Genomic DNA, 10,928 nt, shown 5'->3' with positions numbered 1-10,928 from the left:
TAGCAGTTTCGTGATGAATAAATTCAATCACAGAGTTATGTGAACTCCAACATAGGTTTTAGAGCAAAGATTTCAGTGTTGCTCTAGAATCCATCTATGTTTCCAAAATTTAAGGCAGTTTCTTGCTGTCTAGCATAGTTTACTTCTATCTCAATCTGCTTCTATTGAAAATAAGCCAAATTTTGGCTGGCTAATGCAGACATATTCTGAGATTTATTCTTTAAAAGCTGCCACAAAAAAGAAAATTTAAAGCATAATTTATTCTCATTACAAGCTGTAGATCTCTAGTGTAAAATGGAATATTAATAGAATTGTTTTATTTATTTATTTATTCGGCCTCATGAATGCCAGACAAGCACTTGGTCATTGAGCTACATGCCCAGTCTTTTTTTTTTTTTTGGTCTTTTTGAGACAGGATCTCACTATGCAGTTCAGGCTGGACTTGAACTCACTTTGTAGCCCAGGCTGGCCTCAAATTCACAACAATCCTCCTGCCTCAGCCTCCGAAGTGCTGGGATTACAATACACTCCCAGTCTTGCATTCATTTTGAAAATCTATGTTTGAAATGTGATTGGGCTCATCTTGACTTTAACAATGTCTCTTTCCATTGATCTCTGGGCAACACAGCACCAGACACACATGTCCAGTAGGACTCTATCTGCCCTCTTATCAACAAGTTTCCTATGAAATTACAAAGTCAGTGTGTTTACCTGTCTTTAATACTGGTAAACCAGCTGCTCCAGGAGAAACAGCTCGAAAAATGAGTTTTCATGACCTATTCTTGAGCATTCCTATATAAAAGTAACTAAATGCCCAAATCCTGCCACTCTTTCTGAATCCTGTATATTCCATGACTAATACAGAAAGGAGCATGGAGAACATTAATGGTTCTATGCTATCTGTCTAGGCATGTGCCCTGAACTCACTGTGATGCAAGTCACAGAATGTCGAGGATAGAAGGGACCTGACTGATGATCCAGCCCATACTTACTCGAGATGAGACAACTGAGGTCCAAAGAGAAGTGGCCTGCACACAGTCACTTGGTGTGTTTGCGGTAGACTCAGTTTTCCTACCTGTTGCCTCTGTGGTCTACCCAACATCCTGCAAAAGCTTACCTGGTTCAAATCCTTGTAAGATCTTAGAGGACAAAAACCAGGGACACAGAGATTGCCAGTACCTATGGCTCCCTAAAACTTGCCCGAGTTTAGGAATAAAAGACTCTGAAACAATGAAAGGCATTAAGCCTTCTCCCTCCCTATTGGTCTCTTCTGAAGCAACAGTGAACACTTAGCACTGACTATACGCAAGAGTTCTAAGCACTTTACTCATTTACTTCTCATCCACAACTGAATGACAGCTGTTATTATCATTATCCTATTTTTTTTTTGTTTTCTGGCACCAAGAATCAAACTCAGGACCTTGTGCTTGCCAGGCAGACGCTGTGCCACTGAGCTATATCCCCAGCTCCATGATTCTCTTTTTACAGACAAGAAAACTGAGGCACCCAGAGCTTATATAACTTGCTTGAGGTCATATAGGCAATTAATGAAGCTGGGACTCAAATCCAGGCAGTCTGGTTCCAGAGTTAATCCTCTGAACTGTTGTCCAGAAAGGAGCAGCCTGTTTGACAAAAAAGGGATGAAGATGCCTAGAGGAGCCACTTGGCTTTCTTTCTGCAACTTCACCTTCCAGAGATTCTTGTCCCTCCCATCATCCTGTCTCTACACATCCCTTCCTCCCTGCAGGACCATCTGTCCCATCTCGCTACCTACCAGCACCACAGCCTCACTGCCTATTTGTCTTTCAAAGGATAACCAGTTGTCCAGCTTATAAACTCCAATTTGACTTTAATTTAATAAATTAAATTCCAAGCCATCACACAGCAATGGACATCATCATCCCCCAACATACAGAGGTGCAGCCGTGCTCTTGCTCATCATCACAGTCTTTAAAGCCCCTAAAGCCGTGTCTGTGGACAAGGCTTCCCACCAGGCTCCTGGCTCCCTCCTTCCATCTGAGCCACTGCTCATGGAGAAGGCCTCAAGTACAAAAACCAGTAAGAAAAGGGAAGGCAGGGATGAGGAGCACAGGGGAGGCAGGGAGGTGGGGAGTACCTGCCTCCCATCCCGGGCACCGGCCCGGCATCCTATGAGCTGCCAATGTCCTCAGAGGCAGACATTGGTGCTGGTCTGAGTGGGGACCTGAAGGAGGTGTGGGAACCCCTCCTGGGAATTGCCTACCCTTCTGGGGCAGAAAAAAAGGGTCACCTGGGAGAGATGCCCTCCGTCATCTGTTCACTGAGGGCCCTAGATCACACATATAAATAGAAAAGAGAATAAATAAGGGAGGAAGGATCCACTGAGGAGCTGAGCACCCTGGAACTCCTCTTGGGGGGGGCCAGTGTCAGCAGGGGGCAAACACTTCTGAGCAATGTCCCCAAATACAAAGGAAAAGGATCCCTAATACTTTTTTTTTTTTTTTTTTTGTCTTTTTGAGACAGGGTCTCACTATGCAGTTCAGGCTGGCCTTGAACTCACTTTGTAGCCCAGGCTGGTCTCGAACTTGCAATGATCCTCCTGCCTCAGCCTCCCGAGTGCTAGGATTATAGGCATGTGCCACCACACCCGGCCCCAAGCCTACCTTACTCCCAGCTACCAACTCTCTTTTTCTGTGCCTGCAGCAATGGGTGCCCACCTCTCAAATGTTTCCCACCGCAAGTTCCCTTCCAACCAGTCCCACAGCCCAGGGTGGACAGGGCTTCCTGGAACCCAAGGGCTTTCCTGACCCCAGCATTGGGAATCCAGGAAGGGGTAGAGAAGGGGATGTGGGGAACGAGCTGAGAGAACTCTTGCCCTCTCCTAACTCAGGAGGTGAGGCAGCCCCTCAGAGCTGGGGGCTGGGGTTGCCATTGGCCTTGGGTTTGGATTTGAAGGAAAAACGCTTGATAAGACGGCGGGAAAAACTGCCAGCCTTCTTTCGGACACTGGGTGTGCCCGTCGTGTTGGAGAGGTCATCATGTGATTGGCTCAGGCCAGCTTCCTTCTGACGAGGTCTCCGGCGGAAGATGAGCTTAGTGCCACTGCGCAGGAAACTCACTGTAGGAGAAGAGGGGAAACTGAGGCAGAGAGATGGGCATGGGGGTGAGGAGAGATGGGTGACAGAGAAAAGACTGAAGATGGAGTGACACAAGATGAAAAACAGAACCAGTGTCTTGGGCCTAAAGCCAGACAGGAAATAAAGGAGAGCCAAAAATACACTTTATCCATCCTGATGAAAAAACTGTATGCTCATGGCTTTTGTGTGCACCTTTGAGTCTGCCCCAAGGAAGAATGGCCCTGGCCACTGCTCTGTGTAGACAGACTGAGACTGGAAAAACAGAGGCTAACACAAGGTATTCTCCAAAGTCTATAAATCATTAGGGAAAAGGTGGGTTGACACCAACTTGTTTACTGCATTCCAGGGTATGCACAGGAAGCTGTGTGTGTGGAAACTTCAAAGAGGTAAATCCAGGAAGAAGACAATTGAGGAAGGTGCTTACACGAAGTGATGTAGGCTTAAATCATAAGGAGATAGATTTCTGGTTGACAGGCTCACTATTAAACAGGTGAATAGGTTTGGCAGTGAGCTCCTCATCCTTTGAAGTTAGAACTGCCACAGCTGTCGACAGCCAGAGGGACAATCCTAAAATGTGCCTGGGTAGGATTTCTTTTACTCTTGGGGTGGCCTGGTACACAGTGAAGGTGGGAGAAAAAACAATGGGAGGAAGACAGACCATTGGGCTCAGGAAGAAAGAAAAATAGAAGTAAAGGGAAATAACTTCAAATCCCTTTCTGTTACCCAAGCCTGTCTGAACCAGACCAGGAACCCAGGCATCAAGTTCCCCTCTACTGGAGCTTGGCAGAACCTCAGGGAGGAAAGCATCAGGCAGTTGGCCAAGCCTTTCATTTTCTAAAATATCTAGTAGGACCCATGTCACGATCCTGGGTGTAAAAGAAGAGGTGGGTTGGAGTGCCCTGCCATTATCTCCCCACCTTTGTGATCCTTGAGGCTGCGGGTCTCCAGGGCACCAGTAGACCCTGTTTCTGACTCAACATCATCCACAGATGGCCTCTCGGAGATGTCCGAACGTGTGGTTTCATCTGCTTCCTGGACACTTGTGGGACTGGAGAGGGCATCTACATGTCCTGGGGACATGGCTGGTGGGTCTGAGGGAGGTGAAGAGGGGCCTCCGCTGGTCCCTGCGTCATCCTGCACTGAGGCTTCCAGGGATGCCGCATAGCCCAGGGATAATGCCAACTCGTCCTGAGCAATGGGCACCTGGCAGGAGGGACAAGTTTTAATGGGCAGGAGTGACCGAGTAGGGCTTTCTCCCTATCCTGGCTCCTTTCCCCAGAGCCCTGTTACCTTGGAAACACCAGAGATGATGAGAGTGCTGCGTTTGGTGGGTGTCTTCTTGGCTGCCCGCCCACTGGGCTCAGTCAGCTGGCGAATTGCTGTCTCTGCTACTGGGTCCAGGCCATTGGAAAGGTGGCTCTCCCCTGCTATGGGTATGGCGGATGGATAACTGGACTTCTCCCTGGCTCCTTCTTGGACTCAAACTCCTTCCGCCCCACCCAGAGTGGTTTTGGACTGCAGGGGACCAGTGCCCACCGACATTCGCACATCCCCACTCCCCACTCACGGCTGCTACTGTGGGAGGCGTTGCTGGGGCCGCTGCTCTCACTCAGCACAGTTGTTGTCTTCTCAGTCACCTCCACCTTGGACGGGGAGCGGGAGGGGGAGTCTGCTGCGTGGGGGAGGGTCAGTGAGCCGGGAGGTGCTTCAGATTGGCCCTCCCTTACTATCCTTGTTAGGATGCAGACTCTGGTTGACTCAGAGGCCAAGGATGATTAAGGGTGATTAATCACAAGGGTGATTAAGAAGATGCTGTGGGGACAGAGACACTATAGGAACCAATGAGAGTGTGGGAAAGGCCCACTTGAAGGTGTGAGGAGATGCTATAAAATATGAACAGTGTACCGAGGCAGTTCAGGGCCTTGAGGGAGGGGACCTGTCACAGGAGCCCTCAAGATGGGAGGAGTATAATGGAGTCTCCTACTGGATGTGGGAGAAACACCATGGAGGCCATTGAGTTTGCTGGAGAACCTCACAGGGTGCTGGAGGGTTGAGGGCAGAGGGAGAGACAATTAGCCAGTTGTGGGTGGAGATAGGAAAGGAAACAGACTTGTATAAAAACAGAGGGAAACTTGAGCAGATGGAAGAAAAAGAGTCCTGTGGAAAAGCTGCTAGATCCAGAAAGACTGAAGGGTGAGAGGGACCACTGGGGAAATAGAGAGGTAAAGGAAAATCTGAGAGAGATCTGACAAAGTTTGAGAGATCATGAGGAAGAAGTGACAGAATCAGAGGGGAACATCAGGAAACAGGGTACACCGGAATTACGGCTTCATTCCCCTTTCCTGTCCTGCAGTGGGTCTGAAGTCTAGGGCCCCTGCCTAGAGCTGGGATCCCAGGCTCCTCCTCTTTACCTAATTTGCCATCTACACGGGGCCGGGACTGGACAGTGGTGACAGTGGTGACAATGGTGCCATCGGGCATGATTGTTCGGTCCAGCTCAATCTTCTTGGTAGGTGTGATGCTGGGGCGTGGTGTGGAGGGAGTAGATGTGCCCAGGTTTCGGGGGGAGCCCTCCTCGTAGTGCAGCTGCCAAGGGGTGGGAAGGCAAAGGTCAGGGCCTCAGAGACTGCCCATCCTGTGTCCTCCCGTCTCCCCCCTGGGTGAGCTCACCTCTGCTGCCATGGTGGCTGCTGGGCCCAGGGCTTTCCCTGGCCCTGGGGTGAGTGGGCACACCTGTCTTCGAGACAGTGGCCTGGAGGGGGAGCCCACTGGCAGTGTGGCCTGGCCCAGGAGCTCAGCTGGGGACAGGGGTGGCAGTGTGAGCTGGGCCCATGACCAGGCTCTGCTCAACACCCACCCAGGAGTACCCATCCTGCCCCATACTCACTGTCTCCGCAGCTGCTGTTCCTTAGCACTTTGAGAGTCAGCTCCCGGCTCTGGGGACTCAGGTCCCTGTGGGCCAAGAACAGATGGGGCAGGGAAGAGGAAGATTAGCACAGTGAACCACAGGCCAGAGGTAGGGTTAGATGCATATAAATAAGATGGTCTCAGCGCTCAGTTAGATGCATATAAATAACTCAGGTCTCAGTTAGATGCATATAAATAAGATGGTCTCAGTCAGATTATCCTGCCCTCCAAACCCTCTCTTTTCCCAAGAAAATGTGGCCAGACCATGCTCGTCAGCCAGGTATTCAAATCCCCAGGCCCTGCTCCATTCTGTCTAGCCAGTTCCCCTAAGTCTCAAGCCACCCTCTTTCATTTGCTCAAGCTATTCCCTCTGCCCAGAATATTTTCCCACTCTGATGAAATCCTACTCTTCCTCAAAGGTGTGGTTTAGATGCCACTTCCTTCATGAAGCCCACTTGGATCTTTATTCTGCTATAGGAATTAATCTTTCATACCTAAGTACTCCCATGGTATGTTGTATAAACTTTCTTTCTTTCTTTCTTTCTTTCTTTCTTTCTTTCTTTCTTTCTTTCTTTCTTTCTTTCTTTCTTTCTTTGTCTTTTTGAGACAGAGTCTCGCTATGCAGTTCAGGCTGGCTTTGAGCTCACTTTGTAGCCTAGGCTGGCCTCAAACTTGCAACGCTCCTCCTGCCTCAGCCTCCCAAGTGCTGGGATTACAGGCCTGTGCCACCACGTCCGGCCCTGTGTTGTATAAACTTTAAATAGCACATCTGTACCCATATCTCTACGTATATCTCTCTCTGCATCAAGCAGAGAGATCCACTGTGGTCAACTGCAGGGTAGATGCTGTATTCTGGTCATATCTGTATCCCAGGAACTAGACCAGGGCCTGGGATCCAACAGGGGCTCACATCAAAGGCTACTAAAAGCAAAGGTGATTCATGCCAGGGCTAGACTGGAAGGGTTTCATCCTCAGTCTGAGTATGGGAGCAGGGGTGGTCCAGGATCATTCCTTACAGTGCTAGGTCCTCTGTCCATTCCACCTCAGGGCCAGCCCGTACAGGCTTGGTCCACTTCTGTTGCATGGGGTTGTCGAGCTCAGCTACACAGCATAGTTCTTCTGTGTCTATGGGGAACCAGAAATAAAAATGCTCAAACCAAAGATGGAAAGCCATTGGGGAACAAAGAGACCATACCCTTGCCAGAGGGGCAGGGAATGCCTGCAAACATATCCCTGGTGGTGCCCCACGTGCTTCTAACTCTCACCTCCTAGCTGACTTCCCAGGTGAGATGCTCGAAGCTGACGCAACAATAACCGGGTAGGTCTAGGGCGGGCCGGCTGGGCCTGGGGCATCACGGGTGGCTTCTCACCGAGTATCTAAGAGTGGAAGGAAGTTTAAAAAAGTACGCTGGGGATGGGGTGCATGCAAACTTTTTGCTTTGGGTGCCTACTCACCAGGCCTCCTGGGGCAGAGCAAGCTCTGAGGTTGACCATCATGGCTGGCTGGGTGCTGACTATAGCATCCTTAATCAGCTCCTCAATTGTTGAGAGCTCTCCTTGTTCCTCACCTTTCTGCAGACAGCAGGAAGAAAAAGAGGCAGAGTTCCCCTTTTGCCCACCTTGTGCTGCCTCTTTTCTCTGCCAGCCCTGCCTTCTCACCTCCCTGGTCTGCAGCTTGGGAAGCACCGTCAGGCTGAAATCAGGGCGATCAGTGAAAGCCCAGGACACCAGCAGTCCCTCACCAGGGATTTCCTCCAGGTTGACTTCCAACTGCAAACAGGGAAAAAAGGATTGGGTTGACTTGCCCCACTCCAACAATTCCCGACTCCTGAGGGCCCCCCTTCCCAAACTTCATCCCAGAGATGAATCAAACCAAAAATCCTGTGCCAACAGAACCACCCCCTCCCCACTTCAGTTTCCCACATTCCCCTCTACCTGTGTTGGTGGCAGTGTCAGAGTGACGTGGTAGGTCTCCATGGAGACAGCAGCGGGGGACTGCTGGGTCACAGAGACTGGAAACCGTACCTCCTCAGCAGAGAGCTGGCAGTGCAGCACCTGACACAGGCAAGGCAGGGTCAGGCACAGAGGAAGGGTGCTTACCCTGCTTTGCTCTGCCCTGTGATGGTCTAGCAGACCCCTCCCCACTTCCTGTTCCTTTCTGTTCAGCTTTATGGGGCCATGATCCCCTAAATTAAGCAGGTTTAAAAGCCAAAGTTGCCTCTCCCCAGAAAAACAGTTATTCACACACATACAACAATTTTACCCATAATTTCAGTGGGATTCTCAGACTTCCTGAAGCCAGTCCTTAAATCATTAAGGCATACATAGACTCCAGGTTAAGAACCCTCCAATTATAGGGAACCCTTGGGGTCTGCCCACCTAAGACCCAAAGAGGGCAAGCCCCCTCAGACCCTTACCATAGTGCGCTCTGATTGGTCTACGCAGGTCACATGACTAATGCTGGCTCTGGGTGGGAGTTGGGGCACTTCTTCAAAGGCAATCTGGATGGAGCTCTGAGGGAGTAATGCGGGCACAGGATCAGGTCCCTGGAGCTGCCCCTTGCAGGGCTGGCCTGCTCAGTTGCTGGCTGGTCCCTGGCACTGCAGAGGCTTCAGCTGCAGGCTGGCTTCTGGCCCCTCCTTGGCTCAGGAATTTAGGACAGGAGATAGTACCCTCAAGTCCTACCTCTCCAGGGGCCTGCAGCTGCGAAGGGCTACTGAGAAGCGGGTGGGCACTAGACCACCTCAGAGACTAGATCACCTTAAGAAGGCCCTGGAATACCAGCAGCCTTTCTATTCTCTCCATTTTGCTCTTCACCCTCCCCCCATCCCCAAAGAAACGTGTGCACAGAAGAAAATTAAGGTGTTGGCTGCTACTTATATATACAGTAATAGCTGGGCAGAGAGGAACAGGGCTGAGCTAAGGGTAAAAGCAGTAGGGCCACTTATTACAAGATAAAAGCTAGAGAAATGAGGCTAAGCCTTCTTCCAGAGAAATAGGATGTGAAGGCTCAGGAGCATGACTCTGCCTATATTCTTGGCGATGAAGACAATCTCAGTATGGCCCTGGAGAACTTCGCCAGAGGTAGCAGGAAGAGAAGCAGGTTCAAAAGGCCCAAGGGTCCACAGGCCTGGCTAATTCCTCAAGGCAGATAGCAGGATGGTATTAGGGAACAGAAAGCTGCTTAGCTTAGATCTTGAAAGAGCTGCTCCCTAATTCTTCTCCAGCAGAGGAGAGCAGGATGGGAAGAAGAATTGAGGAGAGGGCAAGGACTGGGCTGGCAACTTCTCCTTGAGTCTTGAGATAGAGGGAAGAAATGTATGTGGCTCATTTTCCTGGCAAACCAGGAGAAAGCCAACTTCTCTGCTCTGGTAGCTGTCTTCTTCAAAGGCCAGGCATTGGAAGACGGGAGATGAATACTTGGGCCTCAGTCTCCCTATTGCAAAAGGGAGGCCGATGTCCAGCTGCATCAGTGGTACCAGGGAACTGCTTCTGACCCAAGAACAAGGTACAACAAGAGCTAGGCAGAGCAGTGGGTTGAAGGTGTAAACTGAAAGATAGCATCTGGCTTTCATCTGGCCAGCTGAGAAGAGGAAATACAGCAACTTCTTGTGGCCATTTCTGTTTCCAGGCATTTGGGGAGCTATCTGGGTTAAATCTCCGAGCTTGTGATGGCTGAATATGCAGACCTCTCTAAACTAGGAGCGGTTAAACTGTGAGGGCATGGAGAGATTGCTGGGCTAGGATGGGAGAGGGCCCAGAAGAGGGAGACCTCTGCTTTCTACCCAACCTCAATCACATGACCATGCTTCCTGCTCCACTTCCTGGGAGGCCAGATGCCCAGGGTACAATAGGAGGAAGTAGGCTGGGCTGGTTTGTGGCTGACCCTTAAGGGACAGCTACAAGTTCATTTACTGGAAAGGACATGGACTGTCAGTCTGCTCTACCTGAACACTATCCCCTCAACAAATACATTGCAAGCCAGCATGGAATAAAAGGCTGTGCTATGAAATGACTGACGGGTAGGGGGGTAATTCAGGTTCACTGGGAACCTGCCTGTTTGGGGGCATGAAATGTTACACGGGGGAAAAAATGTCACATGGGCCTGGTGGCATGAGAACCAAGCAAATTCCTTGTGCAGGTGCACCTGTCTCCCCTTGCCCAACCAGCACCCTGGCTAGGCGGAAGTGCCCTCAGGCACAGGGATTAGCGTTGCTATGAGAACAGTAACTTGTGCTGGGTTTTGGAGCCGGAGAGTACCTTGTCCACAAAAATAGACTTGAAACATAACTGGGTTTCTACAACCCCCAGCCTCACCTGCATCCTTCCCTCTAATCTAGAAGGGAAAGTGAAGGGCTCCCCAGCTGACACTCCACTGCCCCCCAAGCTCCCCCTCCTAGCGTGAGCAGTCCCTCCCCTGGAAGGAAAAGCTGAAGGGACCACACACAAGGGCTCCATCCAACTCACCCCGTCCCTGCAGGCCTGCTCATTCAGGGCTCGCACCCAAGCTCGCTGCCAGTTCTCGCGGAAAGACTTGAAGGCGAAGAGCGACGCCAGGAGGCCCCGGACGCCCGGCTCCTCAGGGGTGCCAGCCGGAGTGGCCCGCAGCCGCAGCAACGAACGCCACACGCCCAGCTCCCTCAGGGAACCCCCAGGCTCCGCGGCTAAGGCGGGTCTCGGGCCCCGACCCCCGCGAACACGCGCCAGCCACAAACCCCGGGCGTACTGCAGCAGCCAGCCGAGCACCATGAGCAGCGAGGCGGCAAAGAGGACCAGCAGGGCCGCCCAGCCCACGTCCCGCTGCCCCCAGCCCAGCTCCATGCTCCGCGCCGCTCGGGTCGCGGTCCCGGGCCCGGGTCTCCCGGGTCGGGCTCAGCCGCTGCCCCGGGGGAGCATGGCCTGGGC

At 51.3% G+C, this 10,928-nt stretch overlaps 1 protein-coding gene across 2 annotated transcripts in view; it reads right to left on the bottom strand.

Annotated features, from left to right (window-relative positions):
• Positions 1 to 2,557: 2,557 nt before the first annotated feature.
• C2cd2l (C2CD2-like) overlaps positions 2,558 to 10,928 on the bottom strand; it is a gene marked incomplete in the record, with an annotated part of 17,346 nt that continues 8,975 nt past the window's right edge. Inside the window, 14 exon segments of one of the 2 annotated variants that reach the window (XM_005378305.2) lie at positions 2,558 to 3,097; positions 4,034 to 4,319; positions 4,407 to 4,543; positions 4,684 to 4,785; positions 5,528 to 5,702; positions 5,787 to 5,914; positions 6,004 to 6,068; positions 7,040 to 7,148; positions 7,289 to 7,400; positions 7,479 to 7,595; positions 7,683 to 7,793; positions 7,959 to 8,078; positions 8,441 to 8,536; positions 10,491 to 10,922. In XM_005378305.2, coding sequence (XP_005378362.1) covers positions 2,886 to 3,097; positions 4,034 to 4,319; positions 4,407 to 4,543; positions 4,684 to 4,785; positions 5,528 to 5,702; positions 5,787 to 5,914; positions 6,004 to 6,068; positions 7,040 to 7,148; positions 7,289 to 7,400; positions 7,479 to 7,595; positions 7,683 to 7,793; positions 7,959 to 8,078; positions 8,441 to 8,536; positions 10,491 to 10,844 — 2,124 coding nt within the window. 2 annotated transcript variants of the gene reach the window in all.

Source organism: Chinchilla lanigera, unplaced genomic scaffold (assembly GCF_000276665.1).
Source record: "Chinchilla lanigera isolate Chin_1 unplaced genomic scaffold, ChiLan1.0 scaffold00011, whole genome shotgun sequence".
Taxonomy (NCBI): domain Eukaryota; kingdom Metazoa; phylum Chordata; class Mammalia; order Rodentia; family Chinchillidae; genus Chinchilla; species Chinchilla lanigera.
Note: the sequence above shows the minus strand (reverse complement) of the source record. Positions and strands in the feature narration are given on the sequence as shown.